Source organism: Neoarius graeffei, chromosome 2 (genome assembly GCF_027579695.1).
Source record: "Neoarius graeffei isolate fNeoGra1 chromosome 2, fNeoGra1.pri, whole genome shotgun sequence".
Taxonomy (NCBI): Eukaryota; Metazoa; Chordata; class Actinopteri; order Siluriformes; family Ariidae; genus Neoarius; species Neoarius graeffei.
In genome coordinates, this window is record NC_083570.1 from 121,071,360 (window position 1) to 121,090,691 (window position 19,332).

The 19,332-nt window shown below is 40.3% G+C and overlaps 1 protein-coding gene across 3 annotated transcripts; it reads right to left on the reverse strand.

Moving 5' to 3' along the window:
• Positions 1-820: 820 nt before the first annotated feature.
• Positions 821-19,006, reverse strand: LOC132882224 (uncharacterized). Of its 3 annotated transcripts, XR_009654132.1 has the most exons (6): positions 18,753-19,006; positions 18,167-18,200; positions 16,159-16,235; positions 14,360-14,672; positions 4,020-4,161; positions 821-908 (listed from the first exon to the last, which is right to left on the reverse strand). XR_009654132.1 is itself a non-coding variant. In XM_060915484.1 (5 exons), the coding sequence occupies exons 1-5, from the start codon at positions 17,188-17,190 to the stop codon at positions 892-894; spliced, it is 1,797 nt and encodes a 598-aa protein (XP_060771467.1). In that variant the 5' UTR covers positions 17,191-17,532; the 3' UTR covers positions 821-891. The 3 variants fall into 3 exon arrangements, 2 of the variants coding, with proteins under 2 accessions (XP_060771467.1, XP_060771466.1); XM_060915484.1 differs by lacking the exons at positions 18,167-18,200; positions 18,753-19,006 and adding an exon at positions 4,874-5,166 and having other exon boundaries at positions 16,159-17,532; XM_060915483.1 differs by lacking the exons at positions 821-908; positions 18,167-18,200; positions 18,753-19,006 and adding exons at positions 3,250-3,757; positions 4,874-5,166 and having other exon boundaries at positions 16,159-17,532.
• Between the last annotated feature and the right edge of the window lie 326 nt (positions 19,007-19,332).

Consider the following 19,332-nt stretch of genomic DNA (forward strand, 5'->3'; position numbering starts at 1 on the left):
GTCTATAGACCTCCAAATAGTTGCTCTCAGACAGATGCAGGCAGACACAAAACAAGCACAGCTAAAACTAAAACTTTTTTTTTTTTTACAGATTTTAAGTGTGTGTGTGCATGGTCTCCTCTGAGACAATCACATATATACTGGCCTACACTCACCTCCTGTCTGTACACTGGCACAGTATTCTTGACAAAGTATTTCTTTACATTGCAAGCTGGTTTTTCAGTGTTTGTAACCTTGGTTTTAGTTCACTGTGGCCCAACTTGAGAAGTAACTGCTGGATGAACTGGAATGTGAGCTTCATAGACTTGGGGTAGTTAAGATGCAGTGTGTATGCAAGTCCAAATAGAATGCACATAGCTTTTGGCAGGTCTTGAATGTGGTCCATCACAACTTCTCCCTCAATGATAATCCTCAACGACGCTGGACTGAGATGCAGGGAGGATGACAGCACAGCACTTTCATGCTCAGTGAGGAGGATCCCAAAGTCAATGTGGCGGAATGAGTCATCATCATCAGAGTCCTTAATAAACAATAAACATAAGAGCACAATAATGACATTTCGCATAAATTAACCATCAATAATGTTAAGCACTGTAGCCTAGTTGGAGAGACAGACACACGAGGAAGTGTGGATTGATTATCACACAGAAACTGGATGGACCGATTCTACTAGTGATAAGTGGAATGGTATCTTATTCCTTTGATTGTATAAAACTATGCTCACAGGGTTTATCAAAGAGAAACTAACAAATAATGGTGAAAATGAAAGATTTGGTCCTTTTAGATACTCTTGGAAAAAGTGAGAGGTTACTTGCAAAGCCAGGCTTGTAAAAGTCTGTGGGGTTGTCGCCAAGGATAATAGGAAGCCCTCTGAGCATGAGCGTCCGAATATCAGTTGGCTCTGTAGTCTTTTCAGGAGTAAGATGACAACAAAAGTTACATAGGTATGGTATAATGACAGGAAATGAATGGTCTACATACTGTATAGAAAGCTGAACCAACCAAGAACAGTTTTGATTGTATTGCACAACTAATACATAGCTGCCAACATTCCGAAATTGTAAATAGTAATACAAGGTTGGGTACTGAGTCTTGGTGGGGGGCAAAGCCCCCCCGCCGCCAAAGCTTTCTCGCAAAACTACCCTGAAAAATCACACTAAAAAAAAATAGTTTGACAAAATTTATTCTACAAACTAAACTATCATCTTACATTAATTTGCAAATTTCTTTTCAACAATGGAAACAAATTTACCTGGAACTAGAATACATATATCATCAAAGCAATTTGGCACAGATCAAACATAAAAGGAACCTCTTGTAATCAACACCAAACATAATGTCTCAAAACATGCTTGGCACAAAGTGAAACAGCTCAAAAAAGTGTCAATTTCAACTTGCTTCTTCACATGACTACAAATCAAACAGAACAGAATCAACAACACACCCCGGGCATCAAATCGTGCCCACCAATCACAACGCAAGGTTTTTGTTTGGATTCTTTGGGCGGGCTTTTGCAGGAGTGACGACAAGGCTGCACGACGCTGGAGAAAGCGCTATTGAACAGCGCTCGTTTGACTCTGCTTTGGAATCAGTTTTAGAAGAATAAGGAGTTTGCGTTGAAACATGAGCAGGAAGAAGCTCTCCTCTCATTCCATGATTGCTGAATCTTCACCAAAACACTCGACGCTCCAATGGTGTCCCTCTCCACATGCTCTTTGTTTACCCCATAGACATATAAACATAGACGCCGCATTGAGCTGGTGGCCCGTTGCTGGGATACGTCAGAGTGTCCGCCATATTGGATGTGGCAAATCTTCCCAGTAAACCAATGCAAGTAAATGGACAACTTCATAAAGCCCCTTTCTACAATAATATTTAACTCGATGCCTTTTATTCACCCATTAAGACACACACGTATATATTTGGGAAACAAACAGGCATCAAAACAACACATATAACTTTTAATGTGATGGTTATAAATAGTGTGCGAAATACCCTGTACACTGCAAACTAGCAACAGATATGCGATAGATAGCTCAGGTAAGCTAATCAGTCAGCATACCGTAGCAAGCTACCAAAACCTGAGGCCACAATAACCAACCTACAAGACTGAATATGATAAATGATGGAAATAGTGGAAAAACTGGAAATAGTGAATGAAAATAAAAATTCACTGTTTTATTTATTGAGTCACCACACAGACCTACTCTCATTGAATAAAGTGAGCTGAATGAGCGCCAAACTGAGTTCGGCCAGGTTCTAACGTCATACCAAAACAAAATACATCACTGATTCCTTCACATTCAGAAAGGTCAAAAACATTCATCATGGTGTGGCACTGTATCATCTAATTCTCACTGCTTATAACTCTACACCTACCCGGTGGAGATGAGCTGGGAAACTGAAGACTGAAGGAACAGTATTGAAAAGTATTTTTCCAGTCTCACCTGTGAAAGGTAATCCCATGTGATCTCGTTTGGACGGTAAACCTGTTGGTACAGTTAAACGCAGCACATGAATGAGGCATCTTTATTTTCGGCTACTGTCTAGACGCTATAGAGGGCTACCGCGTGACGTCACCGTACCGCGAGATTTTGTTAGGGCGCCATATTGTAAGACCAAGTACATACATACATACATACAATATAAAACAAACTACGAGCGAGAGTGAAGTGACACGATGGCTGATAATTCTGGTTATGTGAGTACATTACCAGCTGCAGAAAGGGCACGGTATGTGGAGAAACTGGCTGTGATTGATGGGTTTGACCCATATGATAAGACTCGGGGCAAGGGAGAATGGAAACATAAGGAGGACCTGACACCAATTCTGCCATCTGTTTGCTACCCAGACATTGTAAACATTTATATAATAATTAGTGCAGATTAAATGAAATTCTCCACTATCATGTTAAAAAAATTATAGCACTTGACCACTATTGCAATCTGTATTCATGCTGTTATGGATTTTTTTATTTCATAATTTATTTTTAATTTACTACTTATCTGTTTTTATTTATATATCTTTGAATTATTTGGACATGGGGAAAAAAACTATATTTAAAATCCAAAGAGGGATGGAGGGAGGAAAATTAAAACAAAAGAAAGAAATGAAATATATAACATAAATGTGATAAAATTAAGGATGTTTTTATTCAGTAAACATTTTAAAAAATTTTCTACAACACTCTAGCCTAGTGACTTACCAGTAACAAAATGGTCTGAACATATTCTGTACTGCTGTAGACTTGAAGTATTCAGATCTGCTCTGCATAAAGCAGCTAAATCCTCTCTCTGTCTCCCGGCAGAAAGCTCCTTGGTTTGCTCCCCTTGTGTCTCAATCACAGCTGGTATTCTGAAGAAAGACTTCTTTTCACCTTTCCCATCAGCTTTGTTAGAACACCCTAACACAGCACAAAAGTTTACCATTGTAGGTTTTTGATGAACCAAGTGCCTCGTGGGTTAACATACCGCACGCTGCCGTTATTTCCCCCTAATCACGAGTTTGTTGGTCTTCCAATATGGCACAGGGTTTGTTTACTTCCGGTTTCAGGTGACGTCAGTGCAAGGGGTCTATACCAGAGACAGTTGAAGAATCTCCACTTTGCCACATCCAATATGGCGGCGAGGATGACGTATGATTCTACGCAGAATGCGGCGTCTATGTTTATATGTCTATGGTTTACCCTCCCCCACTGCTTTCTGTCGCTCTGACTACGTCACAGTCACTGTTGCGCTGATTGGTCAGAGCGTTGGCCTATACACACAGAGACAGTTTGAAAGACAACGGGTTCAAATACAAATCCCACCAGTGATAGACTTTGAAAATGACCCATGAAAATTGGCAAAATCGTATTTTATTGTAGTAAATTTTTTCGTAATCAAAACAACAAATCGTAATAAATACTATTTATTCGTAGTAGTTGGCAGCTATGCTAATACACTGGTACTTTCTATGGCATGTTGTCATTACATAAGCAGCGAAAAATAATACAAATGCATCATGGGTATGGACCAACCTTTGTCTGTTGTGAAAGCTGTGCCCAACGTTCCCATCTTGGATTGAAATATCTCAATAAGACGAGGACTGTGCCGATCGATGCTTTCATAAAATTCCTGCTTGAGGTTCTTGCCCACAATCCTGTTGAATTCCATGCACACCTGACAAACAGAATACAATAGTATTACATTTTAAGACTAAAAGTCTTAAAAATGCCAGGGTGAGGTGAGCAACCAAAACTGACACAGGACTAAGGCCCTGTTTACACCTGGTATTAACATACGTCCTGAGTGATCCAATTACAAGTGCACATCTCTAAATACAGGTGTGAACGCACCAAAGACACCTTGACGACGCATTGAGATCACTAAAACCACATTTAGAGGTGGTCTGGGCCACATGTGACCACATTCTTTGAGCAGTGTGAAAGCAAATGTGTCCTGGGCCACACTGAAAGACCTGACATCCTCTGCCACAGTCTAATTTGTCCCACCATAGTTTCAGTAATGAACTGTCAATGAACTAAAACTAGTTTTACACTTCTCATTGTAACCCATACATTGATTTGTTTGTGACAGCACCAATTGAACTATACAGGGCAGCTGAGCTGAGCTACCTGAAAAGTACTGCATAAAAACATCCATGAATGTCCTTTTTACATTTGAAATGTTCAATCTTTAGACCACTTATTCCATCGCCAAACAAAAATAACTGAACAGTATCATGCCTGCTGTACCTTCTCATATGGACCTTGAAGAATAAATGTGCAATAAAATAAATTAAGAGAAGATGACAAGCTGCTATCCAAATAATGATAGAAAGACAGATAAGCAAAACCCTTAGCCCTTATCATTATCTCTTCCTTGAACATACCTGATCTTCTGTAAAAAGAGCAGGCCACCGTTCCACTATGTTGCTTATGGCAGGTTCAGACTCCACCACCTCTTTTCTTCTCAATGCAAACGTCAGGTCCATCTTCTGTTTCACAAGTGGTCCATTTGGTGTTCTCTTCTGCATTTCAATAACCAAGTCTTTGCGGGCAGCCTCAAGGGCTGCCTGATCAAATCCGTCTGGAAAGTTTGGCAAGTAGTTGAGTTCTCCTTTCTTTGCCTTCTTGATAATCTTGTTAGCTGGCTCTCCTTCGGCTGAATGACCTCCCCATTTACCTGCATTCACCACAACATCAAGGCATCCTGATCTTCTTTGCTTTGTTCTGTAATTAGCCATTTTATCTCATCTCATCTCATTATCTCTAGCCGCTTTATCCTGCTCTACAGGGTCGCAGGCAAGCTGGAGCCTATCCCAGCTGACTATGGGTGAAAGGCGGGGTACACCCTGGACAAGTCGCCAGGTCATCACAGGGCTGACACATAGACACACAACCATTCACACTCACATTCACACCTACGGTCAATTTAGAGTCACCAGTTAACCTAACCTGCATGTCTTTAGACTGTGGGGGAAACCGGAGCACCCGGAGGAACCCCACGTGGACACGGGGAGAACATGCAAACTCCACACAGAAAGGCCCTCGTCGGCCACGGGGCTCGAACCCGGACCTTCTTGCTGTGAGGCGACAGCGCTAACCACTACACCACCGTGCCGCCCTAGCCATTTTATATTTTAGACTATTTTTCCAACCACTACAGCGACTGGTTGAGCCTTGTTCCTGGAGACAGGGGTGCTTGTTTATCAATGCTGCTGCAACACTGTCATCCTGAGAATTATTTGGTTATGCTGTGTAACTATACATGCTCTCTGCCAGTCTTTCAAGGATCTCATGTTTCAGCTCTTTTGATACTTTCAGTAGTGTTCAACAGTGTTGTTTTCATTAATGATGACGATGACGAAATTATTTCGTTAACACACCTTTTTTCATGACTAAAATGAGACAGTGACAAGCTAAACATAACTCTTTGATCATGAAAATATGACGAGAGGTATCTGTTGTTTTCGTTGATGAGACGAGACAAAAATGTTAGTGGGTTGGCTATAGGACTATCAAAATGCATGGCATTTCCTCCAACGGTGCATGCAACCTGTCTGCCAAATGCTGAAAATATCAGCAATGCACCTGCATCCTGTCCTTGTTTGGCCACGCCCACCAGGCACAGTGCACACAGTTCATGGACCATGGCGGCTGAAACGTCAGCACAAATGACGTGATGATTTATGGACATACTTTACACATAATCCAGCAGAAAATAAAACAGAATGCCTTGTAGTGGGAGACAGAGCTACACGCTGTGGCTATAAACTACGTGGCAAGAATACGACCGACCTCAAGAGGCATCTAAAGCTCACCATGCTGCTATTTCAGCGACGGTAAGTTAACGTTACAAGAAGTCCTGTTAACAGATCATGCATACGTTTCCTAGCTTGGTTAATGTCACTCAACAATCGGTCTGTGATGAATTTCCTATGAAGTTTTCCAAAACACTGTGACCTGGCGAAAATGAACAGGACCGCTAGCTTCATGCTAAAGTTGGCTTGGTTAAGCTAACTTGAATTCAATTAACATGTCATGAGTAAAACTTGTCCTGCAGGGATTATTGGTGGGACAGCAACTGAATGCTTTGTCATATATTGACCCATATTTGAGTTACTGTGAAACATACGGGGGGAAATGTAGCTTTTCAGACCTGTTGCTGTGCCTTAATACATTGCGACATGTTAAACGGAGGCAGAAACATGAGTCTGTGAACAATGGAGCATACACACTAGCAGACATCCCAGCCTGCAGAAACTCATTTCAGGGAGGTGTCGTGACGCATGACTTTTTTCCCATCAGCGGGGGGGGTCACGACACCTCCCTGAAATGAGTTTGGATGTCTGTAAACCAATCAGGATGCTCTTTGTCTAGCATGCGCTACATGAACAGGCACACATGCAGACTCTCTTTCTCCCTCGCTCACTCCGTCATATGCGCGATGCAGACATTAATGTTTCGCGTGCACGCTCTTGCTCGCTTGCTCTAGATTCCGGGAGATATTCTACAATTTTATATTATACAAAGAAAAAAATATTTTATATAAATTAATATAATACTTAAATATGTATGAAAAAGATAATAAAAGGCGGCACGGTGGTGTAGTGGTTAGCGCTGTCACCTCACAGCAAGAAGGTCCTGGGTTCGAGCCCCGGGGCCGGCGAGGGCCTTTCTGTGTGGAGTTTGCATGTTCTCCCCGTGTCCGCGTGGGTTTCCTCCGGGTGCTCCGGTTTCCCCCACAGTCCAAAGACATGCAGGTTAGGTTAACTGGTGACTCTAAATTGACCGTAGGTGTGAATGTGAGTGTGAATGGTGGTCTGTGTCTATGTGTCAGCCCTGTGATGACCTGGCGACTTGTCCAGGGTGTACCCCGCCTTTCGCCCGTAGTCAGCTGGGATAGGCTCCAGCTTGCCTGCGACCCTGTAGAAGGATAAAGCGGCTAGAGATAATGAGATGAGATGAGATAAAGTTATGTAGAAAGAAAGAGTTTGGAGATGTCAACATCATATCCATATCGACTTAAATCAGAAAAAAGGTGGTGTCTGACTTTTTTCTTGAACGACAATTTAGATGAAGATCTTATAGAAGTTGGAATCTGGTTCCATACCAGTGGAGGCTGGTAGTCTTTCAAACAAGGGAGGCTGGTCAGTTACGATATTTCCAGATTTTAAAAGAAAAAACATCAATTTTGCCCATACTCTTGCCTCTGATCTGGCTGATTGTTGGCAGCGTCACAAACTGTGAAATAACAGGTTCTTTTGGCCCATTAGCCTACTGTCCAATATACATGATGGTGGTGTTGGGGGGGAGGGGTATATTTTAACATTTTATATTTCAAAATTGTGGCATGTTGTTTAAAAATTGATCATTATTGAAAGCAGCTCTTTGTCAGGAACCTCAGCAGTAGAGCTGGGTGCCACACATTTCATTCAATGACATTTTCCCTATATTTTACTTATTTTGACTGAGAAATGTTTTATTGACAATTTTGATAACCCTTCACTTTTAATCCAGGTCTGTAGTGTGAAATGTTCTCGGCTGTGTTTTTGTTTAAAAATGTTTTCCAAATTGTAACTGTGTTTAATTCATATCCAGAAAAATATATATTCCAATATAATATACTCAGCATAAACATTTTAAATAGATTCTATATTTTTGGTCCATCCATGACATATTACTAAAGTAGCCTATTTACTGTTGTTGATGTGGGTCACTTGCTGTTAGCCAATTCACTTTCTCGTACCAGGAGAGCTGAAAGGAACGAGTATTATTCCCTACCTTTTTCACCAAGTCAAATTGAGGCGTTGGTCTACCCTGCTCTTTAATTTTAATTTTTTCCTCGAAAGGAAGACTGGCAAATGGCTTCGCCAAAATTAAATCAGCAATGCTTGGCATCCGTGCGCAGCTTTCTTGCTAGCTGACTAGCCCCCTCAAGTTCAAGTTCAGTCACTCAAATAAACAAAATTTCTGGAACTAAGATAGCAAACTTGACAACACTATATTTACACTTTATATACAATGAAAATATATACAAACTAAAAAAGCTGGTAGAAACTGTATGTAATGAATGGAATCGAAATGTAAGCTGATCTCTTACAATACACCACAGCACTTGTGAATCCGCATGGGACTGAACTGAGATTCACCGTTCTGTCACGCACGAGGGAGGGGCTTTCCAAGATGGCAGCATGTCTATTGTCCTTGTGTTAGTGTTTGTTTATGTTTTGTTTGTAATTATATATTTATTTGTTTTTAGTACCTTGAGTGATTGAATTTTTCATTTTATTTTGGTATTATTTTTAAATGCAGGTTTTGTTTGAAGAACAAAACTTTTTGTCTTTGCCTGGGATTGCATCAGCTTAACTATACTACTGCTGTGCTAAATGAGCTAAATTGACCAGGCAAGGCCCAGGATATCCAGGCCCTAGTTAGCTATATCTAGGCCCCAGTAGTCTGCCAGCTATAACTAGGCCCCAGCCAGTTACATCCAGACTCCAGCCTGTAACACCAGGCCCCAACAACCTGCCAGCTACATCCAAGCTCTAGACTGCATCATCAGGCCTCAACAATTTGCCAGCTACTTCCAGGCTTCAGCCTGCAACACCAGGCCCAAACAGCCTGCCAGTTACATCCAGGCTCTAGCCTATAACATTAGGCCCCAACAGCCTGTCTGTTACATCCAGGCTCCAGCCTGTAACACCAGGCCCTAACAGCCTGTCAGCTATATTCAGGCTCCAGCCTATAACATCAGGCTTCAGCAGCCTATTAGCTATATCCAGGCTCTAGCCTGCAACACCAGGCCTCAGCAGCCTGCCAACTACATCCAGGCTCCAGCCTGTAACACCAGGCCCCAGCAGCTTGCCAGCAACATCTAGGCTCTAGTAGCCTGTTAGCTACACCTAGACTACCATCTACCAGGCTTGGTGAAATGGTGCTTCTTGTGGTTTTGCTTTGTGCATTCTCTATGTGGAGTCTACAAGTAAACAACCTGGCTTCTGTCATGAGTACACTAGATAATGTTTGCATCTTACTGGATTTTACTTATGGATCTTGGACTCACTCAATGGAGACTATACAAAATGTGCAAGCTCCAAAGAAGTTGGCATTTGACTTTAATGTGTCTTGGCATGTTTTAGATGCTTTACCTCGCTTTCAGAGCTTGCTGGTTTTAAATAACTGCTTTGTATCCAAACAGATACTTCATTTGGACTCATGTGACTTGCCTAATGACTCTTGTATGGCAAAACAGAAATGGTTGATTCTTTTATTATTATTTATGTCTGGTAATGTGGAACCTAATCCTGGTCCTGAGCTGCGCTGTATTTCAATGCTGGCTGACTTTAAACATCTGTCTGACTTAAGTATCATTCATCTTAATGTGCGCAGCCTGTTATCAAAGATAGATATGGTTCGTATATGGGTTAATTCAACTGATGCTGACATTGTCATTTCTGAAACTTGGCTATCGAAATTAGTCACTGATATTGATATTAACATTGATGGATACAATGTTTATCGTTGTGACAGACCAAAGAAAGGCGGAGGTGTTGCCATTTTTGTCAGATCTAGCTTGCGCACCAAGGTTGTTTTGTCTGAATCAATCTATAAGCACTTAGAATTCATGGCTTTAAATGTGGAAGTTGCCAACAATGTCAACATAACAGTTGTTGGCTGTTACAGGCCACCATCAGCCCCAAAGGAAGCATTGCATACTTTATCATATCTTTTATCCAGACTTAAATATAATGAACTTGTTTTAGCTGGTGATTTGACTTGGGATTGGCTAAAGCCAGTATCTGATGAATTCAAATCTTTTTGTGATTCTGTGAATCTGACCCAGCTGATTAATTCGCCTACTCGTCCAAATCTTAAATGCATGGAAAAGTCCACTTTAATTGATTTAATTCTTACAAATGTTCCTTATAAATTTTCAGCTGTCGGTGTATTTTGTAATGATCTAAGTGATCATTGTGTTGTTGCTGCCTTAAGGAACACTAAGGTTCCTAAACAAAAGTCACGAACCATTTGTAAGAGGAATCTTAAATTTTTTAATGAGCAGGGATTTTATCATGATTTGTTTCACTTTGATTGGAGTAGAATTGAGCTGATTCCTGATGTGGAGACAGCCTGGAACTTTTTTAAAGATGAGTTCACACATATTATTAACACTCATGCTCCTTATAGGAGATGCAGAGTAAAAGGTCGTGATAACCCCTGGTTCTCCTCTGAAGTAGCAGACTTTGTTCATGAGCGTAACTCGGCCTGGGCAAAGGCTAGGGCAACGGGTTGTACCTCAGACTGGCTTGTTTTTAGACAACTAAGAAATAGATGTTCTACTCTTATAAAGAAAGCCAAATCAGAATTTTATCTGTCTGTTACCACTGAGAGTTTAAATGACCCAAGGAGGTTTTGGAAAATGATAAAATTACTCTCTGTGGAAAAAACTGCTCATGTTCTACCTACTTGTGTTATGAAAGACGCTATTGCTGTTCATGACAAGATGGAGATTTTGAATTGTTTTAATGAGCATTTTATATCTTCTGGCTTCTTGTTTGATACTGTTCATTCTAAATCTGAGAGTTTCTGTGCTGAAGTTACAGTGAATACTGGGGAAGTGTTCAATTTTGTACCTTTTTCTGTGCAGAAAGTTTGTAAAGCCTTGAAGGGTGTGGATCCTAGAAAAGCACCAGGGCCTGATCTTATTGAGCCATATTTCTTGAGATTGGCATCAGATTTTATTTCGAGGCCTTTAACTTATATTTTTAATCTTTCTATAGAAACCAAGGTTGTTCCTAAATTGTGGAAGTCTGCTTTTGTCCTGCCTTTATGGAAGGGAGGTGATCCAGCCTGTTTGAATAATTATAGGCCAATATCAAATCTTTCAGTTTTGGCCAAGATACTTGAAACTCTGGTTAGTAATCAGCTAAAGGAGTTTCTTTTCAACAATGATGTTCTTTCTACTTATCAGTCAGGTTTTAGGAAGAAGCATAGCACCATCACTGCTGGCTTGAAGGTAGTGAATGACATCTTGATTGCACTTGATAGGAAACAGCACTGTGCGTCACTTTTTGTTGATTTATCTAAAGCTTTCGACACCGTTGACCACAGTGTCTTAAAGATTAGACTTCTTAATTTAGGACTTTCAGAGCAAGCAGTAGCATGGTTCTCAGATTACCTAAATGATAGATCTCAATGTATTAAATATGATTATCTTTGTTCAAAATTTGTATCTATTTATAAAGGTGTTCCACAGGGTTCTGTCTTAGGTCCGCTTTTATTTACTTTATATATAAATGACCTAGGACAAAATGTGCCAAATGCAAATTTTCATTTTTATGCTGATGACACGGTAATTTATTCTTGTGCCTCTACTGTAATTTTGGCCATTTGAACACCTGCAAAATGCATTTAATGCTTTTCAGAATACTTTAATCCAGCTGAAGCTTGTTCTTAATGCTGAAAAGACAAAATGTATGATCTTCAGCAATTCAAAGACCAGACCACAAACCTCTGCTGTGGTTACTCTGGACGGAAGATGCATAGAAATGGTCAGCTCTTATAAATATTTGGGGGTTTTAATTGATGAGTCTCTCACTTTTAAGGCACATGTGCTCCAGCTAGTGAAAAAGCTGAAACTTAAACTAGGTTATTTTCGCAATAAGTTATGTTTTTCTTTTGAGGTTAAGAAGAGACTTGTTGCTGCTACTTTATCTGTTTTAGATTATGGAGATCTGTTGTACAGAAATACATCTGCTCAGTATCTCCATAAGATTGATTCAGTGTATCATGCTGCCTTGAGATTTATAACGAATGCAAAAGGCTTGACTCATCATTGTGACCTCTATTCTCAGGTGGGATGGCCTTCTTTGGCCACTCGCAGGCTCCATCATTGGTATGCCTTTATATACAAGGCCATTTTGGGTTTGCTTCCACCTTATTTGTGTGTTTTCATGGTGCCAAAGACTATGGGACAATATTCCTTGCGTTCCCTTGATCATTATCTGCTTTTAGTCCCAAATGTCCGTCCTGAGTTTGGGGAAAAAGGCCTTTGCTTATTCAGCTCCTATGGCATGGAACAACCTGCAAAATGTGTTTAAATAAGATTGTCTAGTTACTTTAAACAAATTTAAAGCTAAACTGAAGGATCTAGAGATGACTTCTTTAAGATGTCGGTGTTTTTAATGTATAATTTCGATTTTAATGTTGTAATATTGTCTCTATGTATTTATTGATGTTTTTTTTATATTGTATGTCTGTAACAGTTTTCAATGTTGCCTATCTTGGCCAGGTCTCCCTTGAAAAAGAGATTTTTAATCTCAATGGGACTTCCTGGTTAAATAAAGGTTTAAAAAAAAAAAAAAAACGCTGCCTGTCTATATTTGAAACGAGCTGTCAATCAAAGAAAATATCCGACCGCTTTCACCAATCACCAGTCTCCTCGCGGAAACTGCCATGTCCCTCCCATGTGAGGCTGGGAGTCCGTAGGCAGGCATTTTTGCAGTATTTGTCCAATAACCGTCTTGCATTTTGATATTGAAAGCGCAGAGCTCCCAAATGCCATTCAAGTCCACTGAGGCTGGGAGTCCGTGAGACTCCGTGGGTGGGCGTTTTCGTAGTATTTGTCCAATAATCGTCTTGCATTTTGAGATTGAAAAGCGCATAGCTCCCAAATGCCATTGAAGTCCACTGAGGCTGGGCTGCATCGCGCTGTCACGAGGGGGAAAAACGGAATGATTTCACACTGTAGTTGGGTTGAGCACATATATTTCTATGATTTTGGATCTGAAATAGCAATGTTATAAGGTCGGCTATAACATAAGCCTAGTGCAATTTATCCTACACGATGTTCATCATTTTTAGAGGAGGCTGAGCCTCCCTCGTTGTCTTAGAGCAATCACCCGTGTTCCATACCCTAACACCAACACAGGAAAAGAGTTCTTTTGTAGATTTGTACGAGAATACAGAGTATATAAGTTCTTGGAGTAAGATGACCTAGTGTTATAAGAATGGATACTAGAAATAGAAGAAAATAACTTACAAATGTTTGAGGGTGCACTTTAACAACGTCATACATTAATTTAGAAATACGTACGTACATTCATAGAAAAGAAGATTTACTGGTAAATATTGGTTTTGGAAAACAATGTAAGGGCCCTTTCTCTATTATCAACAAAATGGATTAATCTTAAAGCTCGTTTTTGTAGGAGTAATACTTTGAGTTTTACAAGCCTGTCCCCAAGAACTAAGACCATATGTTAAATAAGGTTGAATCAGAGAGCGATATAATGTCATAAGGGTATGTAGTGGAATAAAATGTCTAAGCTTGGCCAAAAGGCCGACAACCTTGCTTATTTTGTTGCAAATAAAATCAATATGAGGCTTCCAAGAAAGATTGTCATCGATTATTAAACCCAAATATTTGACATACTTTTTATGTTCAAGTGAAACAAGTTTGTTTTGAGACACTGTTTTGAGAGTATGTTACGCACAACCTGTCAACCTCGATTACAATTTCCTATCTCTGTATTGGCCTAATTTAATGTTTTAAAGTAATTATTTTTCGACTAAAATGAATGACTAAAACTGGACTAAAACCCTTTTAGTTTTCGTCGCCTAAAATTAGACCAAAACTATCAAGGATGGAATTGAATAAAATGTGACTGAAACTAATAAGCATTTCGTCCAAAAGACTAAGACTAAAACTAAATCAAAAATGGCTGCCAAAAACAACACTAGTGTGCAATCATGAAGATACAGCAGATCTGCTTGCCTAAGTCTATACTCTACATCAACAGAAAAGTTTGGGATATCAAATATTTCCCGCCATGATTTCTGTCGCTCCTGAGATGACATTGAGAGGATCTCTGTACCTGCTGTACTGGGTATGTCACTCAAGATCTCATCAGATGTTAAGACAGGTACCAACTCAAGTACAGGGATGACTTTGACAGTTTTTTTTTTTTTTTTTTTTCCTGGAAGGTCTTCAATATCTGTCAGATTGCATAGTTCATAATTGAATTCAGGATCTTTGTCTTGGAGACTGAAGTTGTAAGTCAGTCCCAGTGACACTTTAAGCTGGCTTGTCAAATCCTCCACTGTAGCAGGCCTTGTATTCAGGATGACCTTTCTTATATCCGCCTCTGTGAGAATGACTCTCAAGGTCATTTTCTGGTGTACCACCATCTTTGGAATATAATAATAAAAACATAATTAGCTCATCAGAAATATGCATGTTGTCAAGAACAGGCTGCTGAGCCGTTGCTAGAGTGCACCCTTTTTTCTTGGTAAGAAGTATGAGAGGAAAGTTACAATATATAAGTGTTTATCACAGGTGCAGTGCATCATAAATAAACAGTTTACTACATCAGTGAAAAATGCTGCAAAATGTGTCCATTTAGGCCTACATTTACACTCCATTAGAAGCAATGTTGCTTGGATTGACTGCAGTGATCACTTTTTTTCAACATAGAATATAACGCCTGAGTGTCACTATTAAATTGTCTCCAAATCTGTATGCTGTAAGAGGGAAAACATCATTCAGCTCTTTTAGTTGAACCACACGCAGAGAGGGGTTAGTGTTGCCACAGAGTTCGAAAGATCTGAAATGCTCATGGTACCATGCAGTCATTGTGTTGCAGACAAACAGGATCTCTGTGTTAATTGCCACAATCTGTTTGACCTGCTTAAAGTTTGGGAGGCCTGAACATGAACCAACCGAGAATATCATATCAGTGCAATATCTAATTCCATCAACAAAGACTGATGATGCAACAAGAACTGTTGCAAGCTGAGGAACTCTCTGACAGAAAACTTGTTGGATATTCTCAGGATAAGATGTGATCGATGCCATGGTAGCATTGTCCATTTCAAGGGACGGCTTGAAAAATGAACTTGTGTCTAAATAGTAAGCCATCATTTTCTGATGCTTTACAGCCAGTGTAAGAGCTACATTTCTGAAGTTGTGAGCATTACGAATAACCCGCTTGAAGAATTTGTGTTTTCCCTCGAAACGCATTGTCCAGATGTCTGAAAGGGGACCAAATGCCTTAATCATCTGAGAATAATGCTCAATGAAGTGGTGTTTTGGACATAAACTGAAATCAGGAAATGTGGATTGCAACAGTTCTCTGTGTTCTGACACTTTGCAATCAAGGAAATGTATTGACTCTTCAGTGTGCCTTGTTGCTACAGCTAACTCAACAATGTCTTTCAGGAGCATCAGAATGTTCCATGCATCATCTCCTTCAGGTACTTTATGACCAATGAGAAGCGGTAGCAGCCTGATCAGAGTCCAGTTCTCATGGCCATTTCCACCTATGGTTCCTTTGGAAGAGAATCCACGGGCAATAGGCTGAGGCTGGTCAGTTTTGTCATTAAAAGCATATGCAAAAGACTTGATAGCATGGTTCAGTGTTTCTAAAGTGAAATATTTCTTAGAAATCAGGTCTGAAATACAGAGTGATAACTCAACAGGAACAATGCCTTCAAAGAGATCATGTAAGATGTCAGGGAGGTAACCACCAACAACATGAAAGTGCTCCAGATTCTCAGTCAAGACACATCCTGTTTTCACACCATACTGTTTAGCCAAAGTGGGATCCTGCAGTACCTCCTGTACCTGCTGATTGTGAGTGTCTTTAGTTCGGGTTTCAAAGGTGCCTGAACTTACCTCCTTGACTTGAATCTTGCTCCTTTTCTCCATACAGAACCTGCAGAACCTGTCCACTCCAAAGCTCTCAAAGAATCCTGCAAGAGAATGAGCAGCCAAGTTATCAGCAGCCACATGTAACACTGTGCCTTTGACACATGCTCCCAACTTCTCAACATATACACCGTGTTGCTCCAAAGAAACCAGATCTTGGATGAGAGGATGTAGAATTTTAGCATAACCATATTCTTTAACATCAGAGGTTTTACATAAAACAGCAAGCTGAATGGAGTGGAGTGTGGACCTATATTTTGATGGCACATTAGCTATTACCCAATACACTGCACTCATTTTATGCTTCTTTTTAGATGTTCCTAAAGGATTGTGCGCTTCAGAATCAACAGCGATTTTGAACTCCTCCCCTTTAAGCAGGTCATTTTCTTTACAGTTTGAGCCATCTCTGTATGTACTGTAGTCATGTGGCACATGCTTTTGTACTGGAAGAGCTTTGTCTAAAATGTCTGGCCTGTTCAACATTTTCTGTAACATTGCATGTAGAGGAACATACACAGCACTAGATTTTTTATCTTTATCAATAATATACTCCACTGGCATAACAACTGCAAAGTTTTTGTTCACATATGCTGCTCTCCTTTTAGTGGTTGATAAGGAGCCATCCTTGCCACAAAATCTTGTTATGACATTGCTCTCTGAGGCAGCCCTGGCTAACTGTCTCACAGTTAAATCATCTACGTCTGTGTGTTGCTTCAGAATGTCCTTGACTGTATCATGCAGCAATGGCTGGGAAAGTTTACATATCTGTAAAAGCTGTTGTATGACTTCTTGTACAGAACTTTCTGAAATATGAAGAATGGTTTGTATCTTTAAAAGAAGAGCAGCTAGGTTGTGCTCCAACTGTTTCGCTAGCTCATCAAGCTCTTCACTGCTTGAATCCTCGCTGTCCTCTAAATCTGGGGTATCATTTATAGGAACATTTTCTTCTTGGGCCATTTCATTAGTTACACTACCAGAGACTACTTCTGCCTTGAACATCCTCCAATTGTCTGTTCTGTGCTGTTTACTTATATGTGCATTGAATGTGGAGTACACAGTTGTATGAAAGTCACATCCTTTATATGGACACTGGACTCTGTGATTAACTTTTAAATGTGTACTACGCAGGTAGAGCGGCACGGTGGTGTAGTGGTTAGTGCTGTCACCTCACAGCAAGAAGGTCTGGGTTCGAGCTCCCACTCAAAGTGCTTTGGCATCCTATAAGGATTGGAACTACTAGTTCTCATATTTTGACCAATTACACACACTAAATACGACTTTCTTTTTTTCCCCCAAAATTAAATTTTTATTTCTTTTTCAATAATAAACTTGGGCAGCAAGGTGGTGTAGTGGTTAATGCTGTCGCCTCACAGCAAGAAGGTCCGGGTTCGAGCCCCGTGGCTGGTGAGGGCCTTTCTGTGTGGAGTTTGCATGTTCTCCCCGTGTCCGCGTGGGTTTCCTCCGGGTGCGCCGGTTTCCCCCAAAGACATGGAGGTTAGGTTAACTGGTGACTCTAAATTGAGCGTAGGTGTGAATGTGAGTGTGAATGGTTGTCTGTGTCTATGTGTCAGCCCTGTGATGACCTGGCGACTTGTCCAGGGTGTACCCCGCCTTTCGCCCGTAGTCAGCTGGGATAGGCTCCAGCTTGCCTGCGACCCTGTAGAACAGGATAAAGCGGCTACAGATAATGAGATGAGATGAGACTACGCAGGTGAGTGAAAAAAAACTGCTTCTGTGCAGGGAGCAGAAAAATCACATGACTGACAGTGAAATATCACTTGGGCTGTTTCACACAGTTGTGCATCCTGGGCTTTTTGGTGGATCTAAGATAAGTGGACTTTAAGTGCATTAATGGAGTTAAATGTACACGCACATTCTTGGTGTAAGCAAGGAAACGGTACAGTTCTACTGTAGCTCCCATGTTTTAACCTGTAATGTTTTAAGAGGTAACCCCTTTTATCAGTTAAAAACTCACAATACTTACAATTCCACTGCATCTTCACAAGAACCTGTAAAAACAGAAAATAAGAAAACTTTTAGCTCAACATCTCAGTCGCAGTAACATTAACTCCACTGCAAAACATAATCCAACCTCTGCAAATAACCAACTAATGATGGAGTCATTTGAAAAGTTCGCCAAGTTACTGCTAAAACAGCAACACATCACTAATATGCAGCCTTTACATCATTTTTAATCAGACATTAGCTACCATTAGCCACAAGAACACGTAAACACACATTAATACTAAGCTAACTTAGCTTTAAACAAACTTGTTGCAACCGGACAGGTCTTAATCATTGCTTTACACACTCACCTTTCCACTTTGTGTAATTAATGCTGCCTTCAAAAATCCACCGCTTATTTTTTTTTAAACCCACAATTTAGCTTTCTCAAAGTAATGTTAACATTACATGGTCGCACGCAGCAGCTATAAACTGTACTGCCAGGACGTCGTTAGCACATTAACACGAAACTTACTTTAGCGTTTACCTGGCTTGTTGTCACTGGAACGGTCTTTCGCCTAATAAAATTTCCCCAAAAGCTTTCCACGTATACTCACCATTCGACGTGGTGTAACTTTGGTTCTGAAAATCCACAACTTTTTTAAAGATGGCACAGTGGTCAGACTCTCCCACAGGACTTGCTTGTGTTGTGCTCGTGTGTCCGTTGAACTTCAAATAGGCCCCTCCCCTCCCTTTCAGAAACATAGCATTCTAAGTTAACTCTGCTTTACATGATCATTGCACTGTATATTTTCAGCTCGATAATTCAAACAACTAATTTGATTTTGTAATGATATCACTTTTTTACAAAACATGACAGCATAAGTAATGGCCACTAAAAAGTTTAATTAAAAACAAAATCTGGGTTTACAGTGTAATGTTGCTACTGAAGTAGGTAAATGTATTGATGCTGACTATACCCCCTTTGTTACTGATGGTTTGGTGTCTTTGCCGGGTGAGTCACATTGTGTGCCAGTGCGCATACTGAGAGATACTGGAGCAGCTCAATCTTTTATATTGGCTGATGTTTTGCCTTTTTCTGAAAGTAGTGCCACAGGTGCACATGTTCTAGTAAGGGGTTTTGAAATGATGTTCATGCAGGTGCCTCTACAAACTTCATTTGTCTTCTCGGCTAGT